We start from the raw sequence: 21,571 nt of genomic DNA on the forward strand, positions 1-21,571 counted from the left end.
AAGTGGTAAAACCCTTTTGGCTTATTTCCCATGTCTTTTTTTCTGTGCATTAAAACAAAACAAAATAAAAAACCAGTTGCTAGTAATGTGTACGATTTTGCATGTAAGTTTTTCAGTGACTATATTATTAGGTTGGTGCAAAAGTAATTGCGATTGTGCCATTAAAAAGTGAAAACCTCAATTACTTTTGCACCAACCTAACATTTAAGCATCTTCCATGTCCTTAAATACCAATCACAATGGATACATACAAGGTGGTCTGTCCAGAGAAAGGAATATTGCTCAGCCATGAAAAGGAACGAAGCTCTGACATAGGCCAGCACCTGGATGAACCCTGAGGACGTCATGGCCAGGGAGCAGTGCCAGATATAAAAGGCCACACAATACATGATCCCATTTATGTGAAATGCAAAGGACAGGCTAATCCAAAGAGACAGGAAAGGGATTCAAGGTGGCCTGCGACTGGGGAGGGCAGAGACTGACTGCTGATGCGGATGGGACGTCTTTGGGGTGATGACAGTGTCTGGAACTACATAGAGCTGATGGTTCCACAACTCCTACATTTTACATTTTGTTTTATTTATTTATTTATTTATTTATTTATTTATTTATTTATTTATTTATTTTGGAGACAGAGTCTTGCTCCTGTGGCCCAGGCTGGAGTGCAATGGTGCGATCTCGGCTCACTGCAACCTCCGCCTCCCGGGTTCAAGCGATTCTTGTTCCTCAGCCTCCTGAGTAGCTGGGATTACAGGCGCCCACCTTTACTCCCAGCTAATTTTGGTATTTTTAGTAGAGACAGGGTTTCACCATGTTGGCCAGGCTGGTCTCGAACTCCTGACATCAGGTGATCCACCTGCCTTGGCCTCCCAAAGTGCTGGGATGGCTGGCATGAGCCACCGCGCACAGCCGCCAAAGCACTTTATTTTCTTTTATTTTCCTTTTTTGGAGACGGAGTTTCACTCTTGTCGCCCAGGCTGGAGTGCAATGGTGTGATCTTGGCTCACCACAACCTCTGCCTCCCAGGTTCAAGCAATTCTCCTGACTCAGCCTCCCGAGTAGCTGGGATTACAGGCATGTACCACCAAGCCCTACTAATTTTGTATTTTTAGTAGAGACAGGGTTTCTCCATATTGAGGCTGGTCTGGAACTCCCGACCTCAGGTGATCCACCTCCCCTGGCCTCCCAAAGTGCTGGGATTACAGGCGTGAGCCACACGCCCAGCCCACCAAAGCGCTTTCTTTCCAGGAAGGCTGTACCCGCTTAGAGGTCCTTTGGCGGCATGTGACAGCTTGTATCCTCCTGTGTTCCTGCCAGCATACAGCCCAAAAGCTTTTCTTTTTTTTTTTTTTTTTGAGACGGAGTCTTGCTCTGTGCCCAGGCTGGAGTGCAGTGGCGCGATCTCGGCTCACTGCAAGCTCCGCCTCCCGGGTTCAAGCCATTCTCCTGCCTCAGCCTCCCGAGTAGCTGGGACTACAGGCGCCCACAACCGCGCCCGGCTAATTTTTTGTATTTTTTAGTAGAGACGGGGTTTCACCGTGTTAGCCAGGATGGTCTCGATCTCCTGACCTTGTGATCCGCCCGCCTCGGCCTCCCAAAGTGCTGGGATTACAGGCTTGAGCCACCGTGCCCGGCCCAAAAGCTTTTCTTAATCTTTTTTTTTTTTTTTTTTTTTTTTTTGAGACGGAGTCTTGCTTTCCTTTCCCAGGCTGGAGTGCAGTGGTGCAACCTCGGCTCACTGCAACCTCCGCCTCCTGGCTTCAAGCAACTCTCCTGCCTCAGCCTCCCAAGCAGCTGGGATTACAGGCACCTGCCACCACACTCAGCTAATTTTTGTATTTTTAGTAGAGACAGGGTTTCACTGCATTGCCCAGGTTGGTCTCGAACTCCTGACCTCAGGTGATCTGTCCACCTTGGCCTCCCAAAGTGCTGGGATTACAGGCGTGAGCCATTGAGCCCGGCCTTCCTCTTAGATTTTTTCTTTTTCTTTTTTTTTTTTTTTTTTTGAGACGGAGTCTCCCTCTGTTTCCCAGGCTGGAGTGCAGTGGCACAATCTTGGCTCACTGCAACCTCTGCCTCCCAAGTTCAAGCAATTATCCTGCCTCAACCTCCCGAGTAGCTGGGACTAAGGCGCCCACCACCATGCTTAGCTAATTTTTTTTTGCATTTTTAACAGGATTTTGCCATGTTGGCCAGGCTGGTCTTGAACACCTGACCTCATGATCTGCCCTCCTTGGCCTTCCAAAGTGCGGGGATTACAGGTATGAGCCACTGTGCCTGGCTTTTTTTTTTTTTTTTTTGAGATGGAGTCTTAATCTGTTGCCCAGGCTGGAGTATAGTGGCATGATCTTGGTTCATTGCAGCCTTTGCCTCTCGGGTTCAAACAGCTCTCCTGCCTCATCCTCTTGAGTAGTTGGGATTATAATCACGTGCCATCACGCCTAGCTAATTTTTGTAGTTTTAGTAGAGACATGGTTTCACTGTGTTGGCCAGGCTGGTCTCGAACTCCTGACCTCACATGATCTGCCCGCCTTGGGCTCCCAAAGTGCTGGGATTCCAGGCCTAAGCCACCACACCCGGTCCCTCCTAGATTTTCTAAGTACAAATCCTAAAGCCCGTGGGGCCTGAGCGTTCCTGGTTTGTGGTGCAGCCCCCAGGGGTCCCCTCCTGTTACCTCTTCCCTGGGCCAGTGAAGGGAGGGTGGACGGGATGGTGTGGGGCCGTAGGTCCCCATGCCTGGAGCCAAGCCCGGGGCATTTGCTTGCATGCTAAGAGCTCCCTCCCCAGCAAGCCCCGGGCCAGGGAGAGAAGGAGTAGCCTAGAGGCAGGAGAAAAGGGAGAGTGAGGCTGTTTATTGTGTATGAATTCACATTGTATCAACAACTCCACGTAATATTAAAACACTGCGAGAAAGTGGGTGCGGCACACCTGGAATTTTAAAAAAGTCAGAAATAAAAACAACCAGACATCCCAATGCAGATGGCATAGAACCTGCTAGAACCACAGGTGGCGGCTGGAAACAGGAGACAGGTCTTTACAAAGATTAGATCGGCAACGGTTCCGTGGACAGAGAAGGAGGCGCGGTTGGCCAGCGTATGGCTTCTGTGCAGAGGGCCCGAGGACGTTTAATAAGTGACCCCTTGAGGAAGGGCGTGGTGGCTCCACCTCCCCCCAGAAGCCCCTCCCGGGTCACTCACGCATGGGCAGGTGTGTGATGGCCCCTCCTACCTGCCCCAGAGCTTGGGCAGGATAGGGCCTGTTAACTTGGAGATGGATGCGTGGCCTGGAGGCCTAGCGTTGCACCCCGGACACGGTGGCCAGCCCGTCAAAGGGACCACGCAGAGAGAGAGAAAGTGGAGCACCTTCCGCCCCGGCCCAGCCGCCCTGTTTATGTCCCCAGAGGCCAGAGGTCACAGCTGAGCTGTCTGTGCTTGGCCTGGGGTTACCCCTGGGAAGGGTGGGAGAAGGGTGCGCGTTCTGGCTCCTTGCTGGAGAGAGGAGGACAGGGTAGGCGGAGCTAGTCCGGGAAGGTGCCCAGGTGGGTCACGACAGGGTCGGGGCCTGGCCCGCTGTGGCCCTTCACCCGGCAACTGGTTTCTCGCTCAGGACCAGGGAAGAGACCCAGGCGGCAGAAGGAGAAACGGCCTTCTTGCTCCCACCCGACGCTGCCTTGTGTGTGTGTGCGCGTGGGTGGGGGTGAGTGTCCTTAACTCTCTTTTTCCCCTGGCGTGGCTGAGAGACGCTGGTGTCCCCAAGGCTAGAGCTGCTGCTGCCACCCCCGCCCGCCAGCCCCGCATCTGGAGGTGCACGCACGCTCCTGGAAATGCCCATAAAACACGCGTTCACCCCAGGGATTCCCGGCAGAAAAGCACGTGCGGCGGTGGGTGTGTGTGCTCCTGTGCAAAAGTATTTTCCACACTGTGGTCACTGAGGTTTACTCTACAAGAAAAAAAGGGGAGAATTTTTTTTTAATCCCCCAAGCTAGAAAATCCACAGGCTTCTGGCAATGGCCACCTCCCTGGGGTCCGGGAGATGGTGGGGTCCGGATAGCTCAGGGAACCCAAGGCCCTATGGACAGTGAAGGAGAGGCCAGCCTGTCCTTCCCCTCCCTGAGCCTCAGTTTACCTAGAACGCTTGGACCCCAGGCTCTCTGACTTCTGTGCAGGGTCCCGTCTGTGGGGCGGGAGGATGTGGCTTTAGGGGCCTTTGGAGCTGAGAGTCCCTGGAAGCCGGGATTGAACCCCACCATCTCCACCAGCCTAGGAGGCCCGGCTGCCTGGGCTGTGTTTCTGCAGCGGCCTCCGTTCCCCGCTGGCATTTCTGGGGTCACATCATTAGGACACACCAGTGGGGCCGGGCTTGGCACAGCTGTGCCCCCTCCTCCCTCTGCCCTGGCAGCGGGGGCTCGGGGATTAAGGCCTCTTTTAAGGAAAAACGGGCTGCGGTGCGTTTGTTCCCAGTTACCAAGATGGCTCGCTGGGAAGGGTGGGGGCAGGTGGGGTCTCCCTGCCTGGGGTCCTCCCAGGGTTTCTGGAACAGACTTTTGTCTCTTCCCACCATTCCTGCTATGGGTGGTGGGGACGCCCACACCCCAAGCCCCGCCTGCTCCCGGCCCAACCACGGGAGGCTGCAGTCTCTGGGGAGCCTCTGGGGCTCTCCTGGGCCAACAGCAGGTTTGGCGGGGAGGGCTCCCCAAAGCCCCAGCCCTCCCGGACCGGCCGTAGAGAGCTGGGTGCCGGGGGTGGGGAGCCCAGCTGTTGCCTGTGGGAGCCGCCCGAGGTTGAGGAGTGAAGGTCACTCTCCCTGCACCGGCAACACGCAGAACCCTCTAGCCTTGTGAGGTGGGAACCCCGGCAGTCGCCCCAAGAAGGGAGCTGAGCAGGGATCCCCGCCCCATGGGCCTGCACAGAGGACCTGGGCAGCCGTCTAGGAACCCTCTCGGCACGGGTCCTTAGATGCCCATTTCCACTGGGACTGGAGGGACAGGGCTGGGCTAGTTTTTTTCTTTTTCTACTACTTGCTTCTGGGTCAGCCCCATGGAGGGGAGTCGGGGCGGCCAGGCCTCCTGCGATCAGGGCTGTGTGGGGTCCCGGCGGCTCAGGGTCTGGCTCAGGGTCCAGCTCAGGTGTGGCCCCCAGTGACGCCAGCAGGCCTGGGAGGATGTGGCTGCACCTGCTCCCGTCTGTGCCGCAGAGGAGGACACAGTCGTCTTTCAGAAACCTCCCCCCGACCTCATGGCATCTTCGATTTCCACGTGCCGCTGGGAGGAGCGACCCGTTCTGCGCCTAACGCATCTCCCGGCCTCAGGCAGCCGTCCCGGGTTGCACGGGGTGGAAAAGTGAAAAGATTGGGTTCGAGCGACAGGGCAACGTTTTGAGCGGACGTTTCGATCTCCGGGACAACGTCTCACCTCCCGGCGTCCTTCAAAGTCGCTTCAAGATCATGGAACAACTTTGTATACACGGCAGCACAGGGCAGCCCCACCCGCCCCGCCGCGGCTCCTCGGCCTGCATTTCTGTTTGAGAAATGTCTACGGTGGATGTCAGAGGGTAGAACAAGCCAGAAGAACCAAGGACGGTCAAAGCCTCTCCCGTCCACACAGATGCCTGGTGCTGAAAACACGCGGGGCGCGGTGGCTCACGCCTGTAATCCCAGCACTTTGGGAGGCCGAGGCGGGGGAATCACGAGGTCAGGAGTTCGAGACCACCCTGGCCAATATGGTGAAACCCCATCTCTACTAAAAATACAAAAATTAGCTGGGCGTGGTGGCGCACGCCTGTAATCTCAGCTACTCAGGAGGCTGAGGCAGGAGAATCGCTTGAACCGGGGAGGCGGAGGTTGCGGTGAGCCGAGATCGTGCCACTGCACTCCAGCCTGGGTAACCAGAGCGAAACTCCATCTCAAAAAAAAAAAAAAAAAAAAAATTCCCAAAACGGGATGGGCCGGGCCGGTGACCGCTCCGCTTGGCAAGTCCCGAAAACCCGTTTCTGGCACAGAAGGGACCCTGAAGAAAGGACCCATGGCAAAAATCATGCAGAGGAGTCACACTTGACAACTTTTCATAGGCAAAGTCCCCTCCCAACCCCCACGGTCCATCGCGCACTCATTGCTGGATGGTACAGTTTAGCGCCGGGTTCGACCATCACAATCCGAGTTTAGCCGTACGGAATAACAACTTTTTAAACGGAGAGATATTTCCAAAAAAAGTTCACGATGTCACCTCCCCCCCACCTCAATTTTACCTCTACTTAAAAACAACGCAAAGCATCTCAGTGACCCCGTGAAGTCTTTTTACAAATGGCCAATTCTCCCGGAACTGCTGCCAGCGGGCAAGTCACCTCCCTTCGCCCTCGGCGCCGCGTCCACAATCGAAACGGCAATGGAGATTTTTACAAATGGTTCCCACATCACTGGGGGATTTCAGTTACACCAAACGGGAAGTGGCCGTAAAGCCTCCATCCCAGCTTTGCCCAAACTGAGAGGGCCACGGGGTCGGACCCGAAACCCCATCTACACCTACAAGGTACATTCTACCCCATCCAGGAGTGGGAACGCCTTTTTTGGGGGGAAGGGTGGATTTCTCTTGGAATTAAACGTTTTGGGGACTTGAGATGTTTTGTTTGAGCTAATTACTGAATGATGCCCTGCCTGAGACACACAGAAAGAGAGAGAGAGAGAGAGAGCGAGAGAGAGAGAGAGAGCGCACATACGAGAACACAGTTATAAAATAATACAAGGTTTCTTGTCCTTAAAGGGGTTCTCGGAGGCAGGGACGCCGACCAGCAGGGGGTCGTTCCGGGCGTGTTGTTCACAGTAGCTCATGAGGTCAGACGCCGCTTTGGAGACCTGTGTTTGGGCACAAGGAGGAGAGAGGGGAGATATAAGAAGAGGCTGGCACACCCAGGTTCACAGCAGCGCCATTCCCAACAGCCAGAGGCGGAAACTGCCCAGGAGCCCATTGACAGGGGCGTGGGCAAACAGTGTGGCCCGTCCACACACTGGAATATTACTCAGCCATGAAAAGGAGCGTGACTCTGATATAGGCCACAATGTGGATGCATCTTTTTTTTCTTTTCCTTTTTTTTTTTTTTTTTTGTTTTGAGACAGAATCTCGCTCTGTCGCCCAGGCTGGAGTGCAGTGGTGTGATCTCAGCTCACTGCAAGCTCCGTCTCCTGGGTTCAGGCCATTCTCCTGCCTCAGCCATCCGAGTAGCTGGGACTACAGGTGCCCACCACCACACCCAGCTAATTTTTTTTGTATTTTTAGTAGAGACAGGGTTTCACCACGTTAGCTAGGATGGTCTCAATCTCCTGACCTCGTGGCCTCCCAAAGTGCTGGGATTATAGGCGTGAGCCACCGTGCCTGGCCGTGGACGCATCTTAAGGACTTCACACTCAGTGAGAGATGCCAGACACAGAAGGCCATGCAGTGTGTGATCCCATTTCTTTCTTTCTTTCTTTTTGAGATGGAGTCTCTCTTTGTTGTCCAGGCTGGAGTGCAATGGTGCAATCTCGGCTCACTGCAACCTCCACCTTGTGGGTTCAAGTGATTCTCCTGCCTCAGCCTCCCGAGTAGCTGGGATTACAGGCACGCACCACCACGCCTGGCTAATTTTTGTATTTTTAGTAGAGATGGGGTTTCACCATGTTGACCAGGCTGGTCTCGAACTCCTGACCTCGCAATCTGCCCACCTCAGCCTCCCAAAGTGCTGGGGTTACAGGTGTGAGCCATAGCGACTGGCCTAAAAAAGATTTTTTTTTTTTTTAAAAGAAAAGGCTGGACTTCCTTCAGCAAGCGTTGCCAGATTTTGAACACAAAGGGTCAGGGACAGAGGGACCCTGCTTTCGGAGTCCAAGACCTCATTCTCACCCCAAGGAAGGAAGGTCCTGATAGGAAAATGCTGCCTGCACATTTGACGAGCTTGAAGGAGGTTTCAGTGACACCCAGCCAGGTGGCTGTGCCCGGTGAGGACGAGATAAGCTTGTCTCCATCTTCCTTGTGCAGCCGGAACCCCCTGATGACTCCGAACCCCAGAGGGGCTGATGCTTCTGGTCACAGGAGGGACCCCCTGCCCCCCTGCTGCCAGCCTGCCCCAGGCCACACGCCCGTCTCTCCTGGCCATGCCTTTGGGGGTGCCGCTGCCACTCCCCGCTTAGCTCACCCCAGCAGGGCTGGGGCTGGGGCTAGGGTGTCGGGTGTCCTGGGTCAGGCTAAACGAGGACACGTCCGTCTGGCCCTGGATCTCATCCTGTAACCGGTAACTGTGTCTCTGTAGGACTCAGCGACCTTTCTCTCCTCTCTTTTTCCCCTGAAAGGTGAGAGGGCGATCACAGGGGGAGGATTAGACATGGCAGGGGTGAAGGGGATGATCCGAGAAGGATCACAGCATCACTTCACGGAGGTGCCTTTGTTGTCTGCTTTTGAGACAGGGTCTCACTCTGTCCCCCAGGCTGGAGTGCAGTGGTGCTATCGTAGCTCACTGCAGCCTCCACCTCCTGGGCTCAAGTGATTCTCCCGCCTCAGCTGGGAGTACCTGAGTAGCAGGACTACAGGAGTGAGCCACTACACCTGGCCATAATTTTTTATTTTTATTATTTATTTATTTATTTATTTATTTATTTATTTATTTATTTTTGGGACAGAGTCTCGCTCTGTCAGTCAGGCTGGAGTGCGGTGGCGTGATCTCTACTCACTGCAACCCCTGCCCCCTGGGTCCAAGCAATTCTCCCACCTCGGCCTCCCAAGTATCTGGGACTACAGTCACCCGCCACAACGCCATGGTAATTTTTTTTTTTTTTTTTTTTTTTTTTTTGAGACGGAGTCTCGCTGTGTCGCCCAGGCTGGAGTGCAGTGGCCGGATCTCAGCTCACTGCAAGCTCTGCCTCCCGGGTTTTTACGCCATTCTCCTGCCTCAGCCTCCCGAGTAGCCGGGACTACAGGTGCCCGCCACCTCGCCCGGCTAGTTTTTTGTATTTTTTAGTAGAGACCGGGTTTCACCGTGTTAGCCAGGATGGTCTCGAACTCCTGACCTCGTGATCCGCCCGTCTCGGCCTCCCAAAGTGCTGGGATTACAGGCATGAGCCACCGTGCCCGGCCTGGCCATAATTTTTAGAATAACTTTCTTGTACAGATGAGGGTCTCACCGTGTTGCCCAGGCTGGTCTCAAACTCCTGGGCTCAGGCGATCCTCCCGCCTAGCCCTCTGGAAGCACTGGGGTTACAGGCATGAGCCACCTCCCTTGGCCAGTACCTCTGCATCCCAGATCCTCCGTCCTCCTTTGGGCCCCAAGGATACCTGGGACCTGGGCCCCTCAAAAGGCCAGGAACCTGTGGGACAGCTTTGGGGTCTGGCCCAGCTGGGCAGCCGGGGAACACTCATGCCCACGGAGTGAGCCCGTTGGCCGCGGCCTGTGATGACTCGGACCTGGCCTGCTTTCTAGGCTTCTATTTGGGAAGCGGCTGTCCTGGACGACAGAAATAGCCTCCAGACCCTGAAAATAGCTGGCATTGTGGCTCCAGCACGCGGCCCCCTTGGCACCACCCCCCATGCCCGCTGCGCTGGGCTGGAGAGCCCCGAGATCGTTGCCGTTGAGGCTCTGTGGTTCTGGTCGCCGCGTTGGAGCTGGGGATATAAAACCTCAGGCGGGACTGGGAGCGGGGACGGGTCAAATCCTGGCTCCCCCGAGGCCCGACATTCAAAGGAGCTATGGGGGCCCCTCCTCAACATCAAACGGGGCAGGATGAGTCACCGCCCTCCGCCCGGGCTGGGGGCTGGCACCGACTCATAAAAGGAAAACCACTTCAACCAGGGCTTTCTCTTTCTTCAGCCTGAAGGAATGCTTTGAATGCTCAGGTCTGTCCTCAGCAGTCAGATTTCTGGAACATTCAGACACCTCGTGGGAGGCAGACCCCTCCCCTCCTGGCTGGATCCCGGCCGGTGGCGGTGTGATGGGGTCTGGTGGGGGCTCAGAGCTGCGCTGGAGGGAGGGTCACCGGCCGATCAGAACCGTGTCTGACTCCTGCGCCACCTGGCCAGCAGGGACGAGTCCGTCCGCCCCCCAACTGGGAGCAAAGCAAGGGCCGGGCACCCCTTCCTCATAAATTCCTATGGCCAATAATGACGAGCTGGTGGCAGGTACTGGAGAACTGAGTTCTGAGTGGATACGTGGGGTGATGGCTGATTTTATGGGGGTACTAGGGCGGGCCATGGTGCCCCAGGGTTTGGTTAAACGTTTATTTTATTTTATTTTTGAGATGGAGTCTTGCCCTGTCGCCCAGGCTGGAGTGTGGTGGCACAATCTTGGCTCACTGCAACCTCTGCCTCCCAGGTTCAAGCTATTCTCCTGACTCAGCCTCCCAAGTGGCTGGGACTACAGGCGTCTGCCACCACACCTGGTTAACTTTTTTGCAATTTTAGTAGAGACTATGTTTCACCATATTGGCCAGGCTGGTCTCGAACCCCTAACCTTGTGATCTACCCACCTCAGCCTCCCAAAGTGCTGGGATTACAGGCGTGAGTCACTGTGCCCGGCCAATTAAATGTTTTTCTAGATGTTGCTGTGAAGGTTGTTTTTTCTTTCCTTTTTTTTGATAGAATCTTGCTCTGTTGCCCAGGCTGGAGTGCAATGGCATGATCTCGGCTCACTGCAACGTCCCAGTTCCAAGTGATTCTCCTGCCTCAGCCTCCCAAATAGCTGGGGTTACAGGCATGCACCACCACCCCTGGGTAATTTTTTTTTTGTATTTTTAGTAGAGATGGGGTTTCACCATGTTGGCCCGGCTGGTCTCAAACCCCTGACCTCAGGTGATCTGCCCACCTCAGCCTCTCAAAGTGCTGGAATTACAAGTGTGAGCCACTGCGCTCAGCCTGTTTTTTATTTTGTAGGGATGGGGTCTTGCTATGTTGTTGCCCAGGCTGGAATTGAACGCCTGACCTCAAGTGATCCTCCCGCCTCAGCCTCCCAAAGTGCTGGGATTACAGGTGTGAGCCACTGTGCCTGGCATGCAAAAGTCTGGTGTTTTTTTTTTTTTTTTTTTTTGGAGACGGAGTCTCGCTGTGTAGCCCAGGCTGGAGTGCAGTGGCCGGATCTCAGCTCACTGCAAGCTCCGCCTCCCGGGTTTACGCCATTCTCCTGCCTCAGCCTCCCGAGTAGCTGGGACTACAGGCGCCCGCCACCTCGCCCGGCTAGTTTTTTTGTATTTTTTAGTAGAGACGGGGTTTCACCGTGTTAGCCAGGATGGTCTCGATCTCCTGACCTCGTGATCCGCCCGACTCGGCCTCCCAAAGTGCTGGGATTACAGGCTTGAGCCACCGCGCCCGGCCTGGTGTTTTTTTTTTTTTATATGATTCACCTTTAAATCTGTAGATTTCAAGCACAGCAGGTGACCGTCTGTAATGCAGGTGAGCCTCATCTAATCAGTTGAAGGACTTAAGAGAAAAAGCCGGGGGTCCTCCCAGGAGGAAGGCACTCTGCCAGGTGTTCCAGCTGCAGCACCAACTCTTCCCTGGGTCACCAGCCTGCTGGCCTGCACTGCAGATTTCAGAACTTGCCTTAAAATAAATCTCGCCGGGCGCGGTGGCTCAAGCCTGTAATCCCAGCACTTTGGGAGGCCGAGACGGGTGGATCACGAGGTCAGGAGATCGAGACCATCCTGGCTAACCCGGTGAAACCCCGTCTCTACTAAAAAATAGAAAAAACTAGCCGGGCGAGGTGGCGGGCGCCTGTAGTCCCAGCTACTCGGGAGGCTGAGGCAGGAGAATGGCGTAAACCCGGGAGGCGGAGCTTGCAGTGAGCTGAGATCCGGCCACTGCACTCCAGCCCGGGTGACAGAGCGAGACTCCGTCTCAAAAAAAAAAAAAAAAAAAAAATTAAAAAAAAAATAAAAAATAAAAATAAATAAATAAATAAATCTCGACTGGGCACAGCCTCAAGTGTGATCCTTGTGAGAAACTTCAAATTCCAGGCACGGTGTCTCACGCCTGGAATCCTAGCACTCTGGGAAGCCGAGGTAGGTGCATCAACTAAGGTCAGGAGTTCGAGACCAGCCTGGCGAATACAGTGAAACACCGTCTCTACTGAAAATACAAAAAAATTAGCCGGGCGTGGTGGTGCATGCCTGTAATCCCAGCTGCTTGGGAGGCTGAGACAAGAGAATCGCTTGAACCTGGGAGGTGGAGGTTGCAGTGAGCTGAGATCATGCCATCGCACTCCAGCCTGGGAGACAGAGCGAGACTCCATCTCAAACAAACAAACAAATCCTTCAAACGACATAGAAGTGAAAAAAGTAGACAGGACAGCCATCTCCTCCCGCCCGGGACTGTGTCTCTCAGTTTAATTTGTATCCGTCACAGCCACGGAGCTGGACAGAGCGATGCAGATAAGGACAGCAAAGTGCTCTGTCACAATGACTGTCTCCATGGGGCCCCAGTGCGTTTACAAAGCACGTTACGTTCCCACACGAACCCATGAGATAGGTGTTAGATCAGTTGCCTCTTTCTGCCGAGGAAATGGAGGCTCAGAGAGGTTAAGGGAGGGCCCCAAGGTCACGCAGCAAGAGGCACAGCTGTGGGGCAAGCCTCTGCCCTCCCGTCCAGCCTCCTGTCCACCATTTGCAGGGCGCCCACGGGCCTCTCCCCTCCTCTTCCTGGCGTCCGCCGGGCTCACCTTGATACGTTCAATCCCGGCTTCTATGCGTAGCTGCTCCACCAGCTTCCGGGCCTGGGCTATGTTGTTAGTGGCTGACATTGTCTGCCATCAGCTCTGGGCCCCGTTGTCCAGAAAGCTGTGGGGGAAGCAGAGGGGTGTGGGTCAAAGCTCAGGTCAGGCCTCTGGGTGGCAGCAGGGGCGCCCGGCCTTGGCTCAACCTTCCCAACTCTGGGCACAGCCACTTGGCCTCTGGGTGGGGACCAGGGGCCTCGGTGTACACAGAGCTGGTACTCAATAAAAGGATACACAATACAAGATACACAATAAAAGGTACACAATAAAAGGATAAATTAAAAAAAAAATCCCTTTGACACCGCCCAGCCTCCTTGGTTTCCAGCATAGAGCCTGGCACGCGGTCAGCCGTGACAATCCTCTGTGAGAGTTTGCAGAAGGAGGGAATGAAAGGGCAAAGGCAGGCCAGGCACGGTGGCTCATGCCTGTAGCCCCAGCACTCTGGGAGGCCAAGGTGGGCGGATCACGAGGTCAGGAGATCGAGACCATCCTGGTTAACACGGTGAAACACCATCTCTACTAAAAAAAAAAAATACAAAAAAATTAGCTGGGCGTAGTGGCGGGTGCCTGTAGTCCCAGCTACTCAGGAGGCTGAGGCAGGAGAATGGTGTAAACCCGGGAGGTGGAGCTTGCAGTGAGCCAAGATCATGCCACTGCACTCCAGCCTGGGCGACAGAGCAAGACTCCATTTCAAAAAAAAAGACAAAAAAAAGAGAAAGGGCAAAGGCAATAGGTCAGGCCTCTAGAGAAGGGAGGACTTACACAGGCTCCTAAGTGGCCTGCTGCAGTCCCGTGGCAGGAGTTCTTGCCCTCCAGGGGACAGTGGGGACAGTGGGACAGTGGGTGATGTCTGGGGATATCTGTGGCTGTGGGGGGGGGGTGCTCCTGGCATGGAGTGGGTTGGGTAGAGGACAGGGACATTGCTCAGCTCCCTGCAGTGCCCAGGACGGCCCCATGCCAGGGAAGGATCCAACCCCGATGTTCATAGTGCCCAGGGGAGACCCCGGGTCAGGGCAGGGATCACAGCAGAACCCCCAATGACTGTCCTTTGTTTTTTTTTGAGATGGAGTTTTACTCTGTCGCCCAGGCTAGAGTGCAGTGGCTGCCTCGGCTCACTGCAACCTCTGCCTCCCGGGTTCAAGCGATTCTCCTGCCTCAGCCTCCCGAGTAGCTGGGATTACAGGCCCCCGCCACCACGCCTGGCTACTTTTTGTATTTTTAGTAGAGACAGGGTTTCACCATGTTGGCCAGGCTGGTCTTGAACTCCTGACTTCAGGTGATCCACCCTCCTCGGCCTCTCAAAGTGCTGGGATTACAGGTGGGAGCCACCGTGCCCGGCCTGTCCTCCATGTCCTTCATACTGAACCAGTCAGGAGCTCATGCTATTGCTTCTTGAATTCTCCCGGAACAACCCAGGACCTCAACAGGGCAGATGATCACGGGATGCAGAGTCTTTTGGGGGTCCGTGGAATCCCCCAAGATCTCATCTGGGGATGACTCTGCCCTGCATGGAGCACTGGGTCATGTCTGGGACATTTGTGGCTGTCATGACTTGGGGGTGCTCCTGGCAGGGCGTGGGTGGAGGCCAGGGATGCTGCTCAGCACCCTGCAGTGTTCAGGATGGCCCCACTCCAGGAACAATCCAGCCCCACGTGTCAGCAGTGTCCAGACTAGAGAAACCTGCTTAGTAGGACTCAGCGAGGGGGTCGGTGCTGATGGGGGTGGCAGGGGCTGGGGCCAGGTTCAAGAGTCCTGGGCAGCTGCAGTCCCAGCCGGGCGTTTGTGAGCAGTTAATTAAGCCGCGCCCTGTTTCCGTCATAACTCATGGCATTGCTGTCTGTTTTGCAGAGCCAGGCAGCCGCAGAGAAGCCAAGGCAGATTCCAAAGTTTTCAAAAAATGCCTAAGTAGTGATAAGAAGGAAAGGACCATCCATGCATATCACACCGCAGGGGAATCTCCAGGGCCTAGGATGTGTAGCATGGTTCTGTTTGTATAATGTGTTTAAGAGGACATTTTATAGACAGAGTCTTGCTCTGTCGCCCAGGCTGGAGTGCAGTGGCGCGATCTCAGCTCACTGCAACCTCCGCTTCTCCCTTCCAGTGCCACTCCCACTTTGCCCTCCTGAGTAGCTGGAATTACAGGTGCATGTGCCACCACGCCTGGCTAATCGTTGTATTTTTGGTAGAGATGGGTTTTTACCATGTTGGCCAGGTTGGTCTCAAACTCCCGGCCTCAAGTGATCCGCCTGTCTCGGCCTCTCAAAGTTCTGGGATACAGGCATGAGCCACCATGCCTGGCCCAAGGACAACATTTTGGAAATGGAGAACAGATTAACGGTTGCCAGGGATCAGGAAGGGGCAGGGGCTGGGAGGGAGATAGGTCTCTGTATAAAAGGGAAACACAGGCCGGGCGCGGTGGCTCAAGCCTGTAATCCCAGCACTTTGGGAGGCTGAGGCGGGCGGATCACAAGGTCAGGAGATCGAGACCACAGTGAAACCCCGTCTCTACTAAAAATACAAAAAATTAGCCGGGCACGGTGGCGGGCGCCTGTAGTCCTAGCTACTCAGGAGGCTGAGGCAGGAGAATGGCGTGAACCCAGGAGGCGGAGCTTGCAGTGAGCCGAGATCGCGCCACTGCACTCCAGCCTGGGCAACAGCGTGAGACTCCGTCTCAAAAAAAAAAAAAAAAAAAAGGGAAACACAGCGAGGCACGGTGGCTCTTGCCTGTAATCCCAGGACTTTGGGAGGCTGAGATGGGAGGATCACTTGAGTCCAGGAGTTTGAGGCCAGCCTAGGCAACATAGCAAGATCCCCTCACTACAAAAAATTAAAAAATTAGCTGGACATGGGTGACACACTCCTGTGGTCTCAGCTACTTGGGAGGCTGAGGTGGGAGGATCTCTTGAGCCTGGGAGGGTGAGGCCAGACTGGGCAACTCAGTGAGACCCCATCTCTGAATGAATACGTAAATAAAAGGGCAACATGAATGATCCCTGTTAGTGCCTCAACTACAGTGATGAATCCACAAGCCTATACGGGTGATAAACGCACAGAGAGCCTCACACACTCACACACCAGCAGACACAATACTGAATACTACGGAACCGAGCGAGGCTGGTGGGTGTGTGACTGTCAACCTCACACACTCACACACCAGCCGGTACAATACTGAATACTGCAGAACCTGAGCGAGGCTGGTGGGTGTGTGACTGTCTAGCTGTGATCCTGCCCGTAGCTTTACCAAATGTTACCACCGGGGACGGCCGGGGAATGACACACAGAATTCCTGTACATTCTTTGTTAGCACTGGATGTGACTCCACGGCGATCTCAATGAAAGGATCAATTAAAAAAAAAATCCCTTTGACACCACCCAGCCTCCTTGGTTTCCAGCAGACGTCCCGCCCCCCCTTTTTGGGGGCGGAGAAGGCCCAATCTGTCTGCTCTGGAGGCAGGGCCCACGTGTGGCCGCTCAGAAGGCTCTGATTCCAGAGAGCTTCAAAGCAGCCACAAAACATCCAACTCAGGGAAAACCGCCCTTGGTTGGGCTTAAAAATACCTAAATTACTCAGTGCTAAAAATACGCGCACACAGAGAACAAATGGGCTGGCCCCACCTCCTGTTTTCCTTGGAAGGCCAGGGGGTCCTATTTAGCATCCACAGTCAGGAGTGTCCACCCAGACCATGGGCCCCTGCTGCCCTGGGCAGCCACCCCCCCAATTTCCACGTGAGCATCAGGCCCTGAGCCTTGCTGGCTTTTCTGTTTTGGGCGAAATTCCCTGGGAGATGCTCCCTTTGGGCTGGGTAATAACTCAGGCCTGCCAGAAAGGCCAGAGAGGGCTGCGCTGTGTGTGTGTGTGTGTGTGTGTGTGTGCATGTGTGTCTATTTGCATGTATGTCAATTATGTGCATGTGACTGTACACGTATGTGTGGGGGTGTGTGCATTCATGTGGTGTGCATGTCAGTGTACACATGTGTATGAATGTGCGTGCACATATGAATGTATGTGTACTTTGCGTGTGCATGTGTGTGCACATGTGTATGCTGGCATGCATGAGTGTACATATATGTGTGTGTGCACACATATCTGCATGTGTATGTGTACATGCGTATGCATGGATATGCATGCCAGCATGCATGAGTCTGTGCATCAGTGCATGTGTGTACATGAACATGTGTGTACATGAGCATCTGTGAGTGCATGTACATATCTACATATGTGTGTGTGCACCTGCATATGAGTGTGTGCATAGGTGGATTTGCATACGTGCATGTGTGTGTGCATGTGTGTCAGTGTGCACGTGTGTGCATGTGTGTGGACATGTCACTGCATGTGTGTGCGCACACGTGTGTGGGCATGCATGTCACTATGAATGTGTGCACGTGTGTGTGGGCATGTCACTGCATATGCGTGTGCATGCACGTGTGTGAGCGTGTATGTCACTATGGGTGTGTGCACGTGTGTGGGCATGTGTATATGTCACTGTAGGTGTGTGGATATGTGAGTGCGTGGGTGTGTACATGCGTGCGTGTGTGTGTGCACGGGCGTGCATGTGTATGCTCGTGCTGAGATGCCGAGACTCAGACACAGATTGCATCACCCATGCAGTCGCCTCCCCAAGTCCCCGTCTCGGTGGTGTCACCAGCCGGCACTGACTCAGGAGCAGCCATGCCCCCAGCTGAGGACTAAGCCAACAGCAGCAGAACTGGCCACGCGCTGAGTCAGCCAGGAACGCCCCTCCCAGCTGCCTCCCTGCAGAGGCGCACGGGGGCACCCGGACCTGAATGCGCTTGCCTCGGGCCCGGGCCCAGGGGTCTGGGCCCGGGGAAGCTGTGGGAGGGGCGGGAGCAGGCAGCTCCGGGGGCAGGGCCAGGTGGTCAAAGCTGCACACAGTCCCCGCGGCACCGTCCTGAGTGTGGGCTCTGCCTCGGTGCACAGGCGCCTTCAGGCAGGCTAGGCTCCAGGCGAGGCTCTCCAAAAATAAAACTTAAGAGGGACGCTGCCCGGCCCGGGCCGGCCTCCTAGCAAAAGGCTCTTAGCCACACCCGAGTCTAAGCCCGCCTCGTGCAGAAAAATCCCACTCGCGCCTGAAAGTCAAGAAGGATGGGGAGGGGGGAGGGATTGCATTGGGAGTTATACCTGATGTAAATGACAAGTTGATGGGTGCAGCACAGCAACATGGCACAAGTATACATATGTAACAAACCTGCACGTTATGCACATGTACCCTACAACTTAAAGTATAATAATAATAAATAAATTAAAAAAAAAAAAAGAAGGATGAGGGTACTCCCCACCCCACGGCATAGTGGAAATCTGTGGTCGCTCAAGGAAGGGTGACCAGCCCCGAAACAGAGAGCAGACCTGAGCTGACTAGACACGAGGCTCCAGTGCACACAAGGGCTGAACAAAACCGCAGGACAGGAGCTGGCAGCGCCGGCAGGGAGGGAGGTGGGAGCACAGGAGCCTCCGGGGAGCCGCCGCCCTCTAACCCCTTGCTCGGGCAGTTACCCCGAGGGAAAAAAATGAAAAGAAATAAAAAGCTACAGATAGAAAGGTGTTTATAATTGTGTTACGTGTAAGAGTGAAAAGTTAGAATGCAAGTGCTCTACTTCCTTTTTTTTTTTTTTTTTTTGGGACGGAGTCTCGCTCTGTTGCCCAGGCTGGAGTGCAGTGGCAGGATCTCAGCTCACTGCAGCCTCTGCCTCCCGGGTTCAAGCGATTCTCCTGCCTCAACCTCCTGAGTGGCTGGGATTACAGGTGCCCGCCACCATGCCCATTTAATTTTTGTATTTTTAATAGAGACGTGATTTCACCACGTTGGCCAGGCTGGTCTCGAACTCCTGATCTCAGGTGATCCACCCACCTTGACCTCCCAAAGTGCTGGGATTACAGGTGTGAGCCACTGCGCCCGGTCTGCTATTAGTTTATAATATAAACTTATACTATATTATAATACAGTATAATATTATACATTTATTACATATTTGTATATTTTGTTATATATTATGTTTACTCATATATTTATATTTATACTCTATATTTATGTCATTTATCACACATTTATTACATACTTGAAGATTCATTCATGATATATTCATATCAGTTTTGTATTACTAATATATAGTTTTATTACTGTTTAGTATTTGTATTATACACTTATTGCACACATATTTGTATCTTTATTCATTATTTATATAATTTATGCATTATTAATTATATAGTTTGATTTCTATTTTGACATTTACGTTGTTTGCTATTGATTTTGTATTTATAATATATTTAGATTGCTATTTTATATCTGTATATATGTATTCATTATATAGTTATATCATCTGTTATAGGTTTATTGAATATCGTTTATCTTAACTTTTTTTTTTTTGAGATGGAGTATCGCTCTGTCGCCCAGGCTGGAGTGCAGTGGTGCAATCTCAGCTCACTGCAACCTCTGCCTCCAGGGTTCAAGCGATTATCCTGTCTCAGCCTCCTGAGTAGCTGAGACTACAGGTGTGCGTCACCACGCCTGGCTAATTTTTGTATTTTTAATAGAGATGGGGTTTCACCATGTTGGTCAGGCTGGTCTCAAACTCCTGACCTAGTGATCCACCCGCCTCGGCCTCCCAAAGTGCTGGGATTACAGGTGTGAGCCACTGCTCCCAGCCCTATCTTTTTTATTTTGAAATAATTAAGGACTCAGGCAGTTGCAAACATAGTCCAGGGAGTCCCGTGCACCCTCTCCCGGTCCCCTCCAGGGCAATGTCATCTGTGACTATAAGATAGTATCAGAACTGGGACCCTGAGGTCAGCCCAATGCTGTGTCTCAGACGACACCAGCGACCCCCTACCCCCGCCCCTCATCTGGGGGTACAGAGGGAGTTTTGGTATCTTGCATCCCTCCAGGAAGGTGGCCTGGGTCCCTCTCTGGCAGCATCGCCCCTCTGGAGCTGTGCCCCTACCTGCGGGCCTGTCCTCACTGGGTGGAGGAGAGGAGGTGTGGCCTAAATGTTTGCTGAGCAGATGGCTGGGCAGACAAAGACCCAAAACTGTGACAAAATTGACAGTGGTATCAGTAAAGAGAGACACAGCCTAGGGCCTCAGTCTGCAAAGCTGGCTGAACTCCAAAGTCATAAAATCCTAAAGAGACCTGATCTAAACTTGGAAGTTTAACTCACTCCAGTACAGGCCCTCTCCCTCTGGCTGGATCCTTCTCTGGGGTGGGGCCGTCCTGGGCACTGCAGAGTGCTGGGCAGCATCCCTGGTCTCCGCCCACTCCATGCCAGGAACACCTTACCCCCGCCCCACAGTCACGACAAGCACAAATGTCCCCAGACATGGACAGGTGTCCCCTGGGGGAAAAACTTAGGCCTTTATGGAACTCCCTTATCAGGAGATATCCTGCAGCTCAGAGTGGTTCCCTTAGGCAAAATGCAAAGAGTTTGAACCCAGCTGACTGAAGGCCCCAAGAAATAAATGCTACTGAATGCAAATATGCTGGGTGTGGTGGCTCACACCTGTAATCCCAGAACTGGGGAGGTTGAGGCGGGTGGGTCATTTGAGGTCAGGAGTTCAAGAACAGCCTGGCCAACATGGTGACACCCCGTGTCTGCTATAAATACAAAAAAATGAGCCAGGCATGGCAGCGCATGCCTGTAATTCTAGCTACTCGGGAGGCTGAGGGCAGGAGAATCGCTTGGACCCAGGAGGTGGAGGTTGCAGTGAGCTAAGATCGCGCCACTGCACTCCAGCCTGGGTGACAGAGTGAGACCCTGTCTAAAAAAAAAAAAAAAGAAGGAAATAGAGGAGTGTTTCCAAAAGGACTTTAATTTTATTAGCCTCCCAGAACGCTTTGTGACTAGGAGATGCCCCACAGGGTGGGAGCCTTTCCCCAGATGTGAGCCCCATGGCATTTGAAGGGAGTGAGACCACAGCACCCACAGAAGAGGGAACTCTGGAAGGCCAGAAATCTGCCCTGGCTCTACCAAGCTGTGTGACCTTGGGAAAGTTGCCTTCCCTCTCTGAGCCCCAGTGACCTCTGTTGAAATTCTCAGAAGGACACTCTCATCTCTGCACCAGGCCTGGCCCCTAGGTTCCTGTGCCAGGAAACGGGGGTTCCAGAGTCTGGCAGGCAAGAAGAGGACCCTCTTCTAGGGACCTGTGGCAGCTGCCAAATATAAACACAGCTGCTGGAAAGACAAGGTAGCTGGAACATCCTGCACCCAGCGAATGCGGACAGGCCGGTTTGCCCGGAGCTCTTGAGAAATCTCACTCCCCGTGGACTTGCACCCTGTCACCACTCCCCTGACCTACCCCGAGGCTGGGGTGCAGTAGGGAATTGCAACAGCCCCACCGGCCCTGGAGAGACCTGGGCAGAGCTGGAAGCTGATCATATTAAAAATCAGCGTGGATCGGATTCGGGATAGAGCCTCAAACTGGGTGTCCTGAAATTACCCATTTTTGTGTTGTTGGATTCTTTGTTTTTGGAGATGAAGTCTCACTCCGTTGCCCAGGCTGGCGTGCAGCGGCATGATCTCGGCTCATTGCAACCTCCGCCTCCCGGGTTCAGGAAATTCTCCTGCCTCAGCCTCCTGAGTAGCTGGGATTACAGGCATGCGCCACCACACCTGGCTAATTTTTGTATTTTTAGTGGAGACGGGGTTTTGCCATGTTGGCCAGGCTGGTCTCGAACTCCTGACCTCAGGTGATCCGCCCGCCTCGGCCTCCCAAAGTGCTGGGATGACAGGCGTGAGCCATCGCGCCCGGCCCATTTTTGTGTTGTTGAACTTAAAGCATGAGCTTGGGCAAATCCCTTCGTCTTTAGAGGCATAGGGTAAAGGTGAGAGGAGAGTCCTGT

The 21,571-nt window shown here is 53.7% G+C and overlaps 2 protein-coding genes across 5 annotated transcripts in view; one reads left to right on the forward strand and one right to left on the reverse strand.

The window, feature by feature from the left end:
* The first annotated feature begins 5,825 nt into the window (after positions 1–5,825).
* THOP1 (thimet oligopeptidase 1) overlaps positions 5,826–21,571 on the forward strand; it is a 321,982-nt gene continuing 306,236 nt past the window's right edge. The window contains exon 1 of the mRNA XM_077978999.1: positions 5,826–5,829. The gene's annotated coding sequence lies outside the window, so the exon portion shown is untranslated. The remainder of the gene's footprint in view (positions 5,830–21,571) is intronic.
* GNG7 (G protein subunit gamma 7) overlaps positions 6,155–21,571 on the reverse strand; it is a 209,461-nt gene continuing 194,044 nt past the window's right edge. For 3 of the 4 annotated variants that reach the window (XM_077976364.1, XM_028838450.2, XM_077976363.1), the window contains 2 exons: positions 12,666–12,783; positions 6,155–6,846 (listed from right to left, as the gene is read on the reverse strand). In XM_077976364.1, coding sequence (XP_077832490.1) covers positions 6,721–6,846; positions 12,666–12,746 — 207 coding nt within the window. In that variant the 5' untranslated portion in view covers positions 12,747–12,783 and the 3' untranslated portion in view covers positions 6,155–6,720. 4 annotated transcript variants of the gene reach the window in all.

This window comes from Macaca mulatta, chromosome 19 (assembly GCF_049350105.2).
Source record: "Macaca mulatta isolate MMU2019108-1 chromosome 19, T2T-MMU8v2.0, whole genome shotgun sequence".
In the NCBI taxonomy this organism is placed as follows: Eukaryota; Metazoa; Chordata; class Mammalia; order Primates; family Cercopithecidae; genus Macaca; species Macaca mulatta.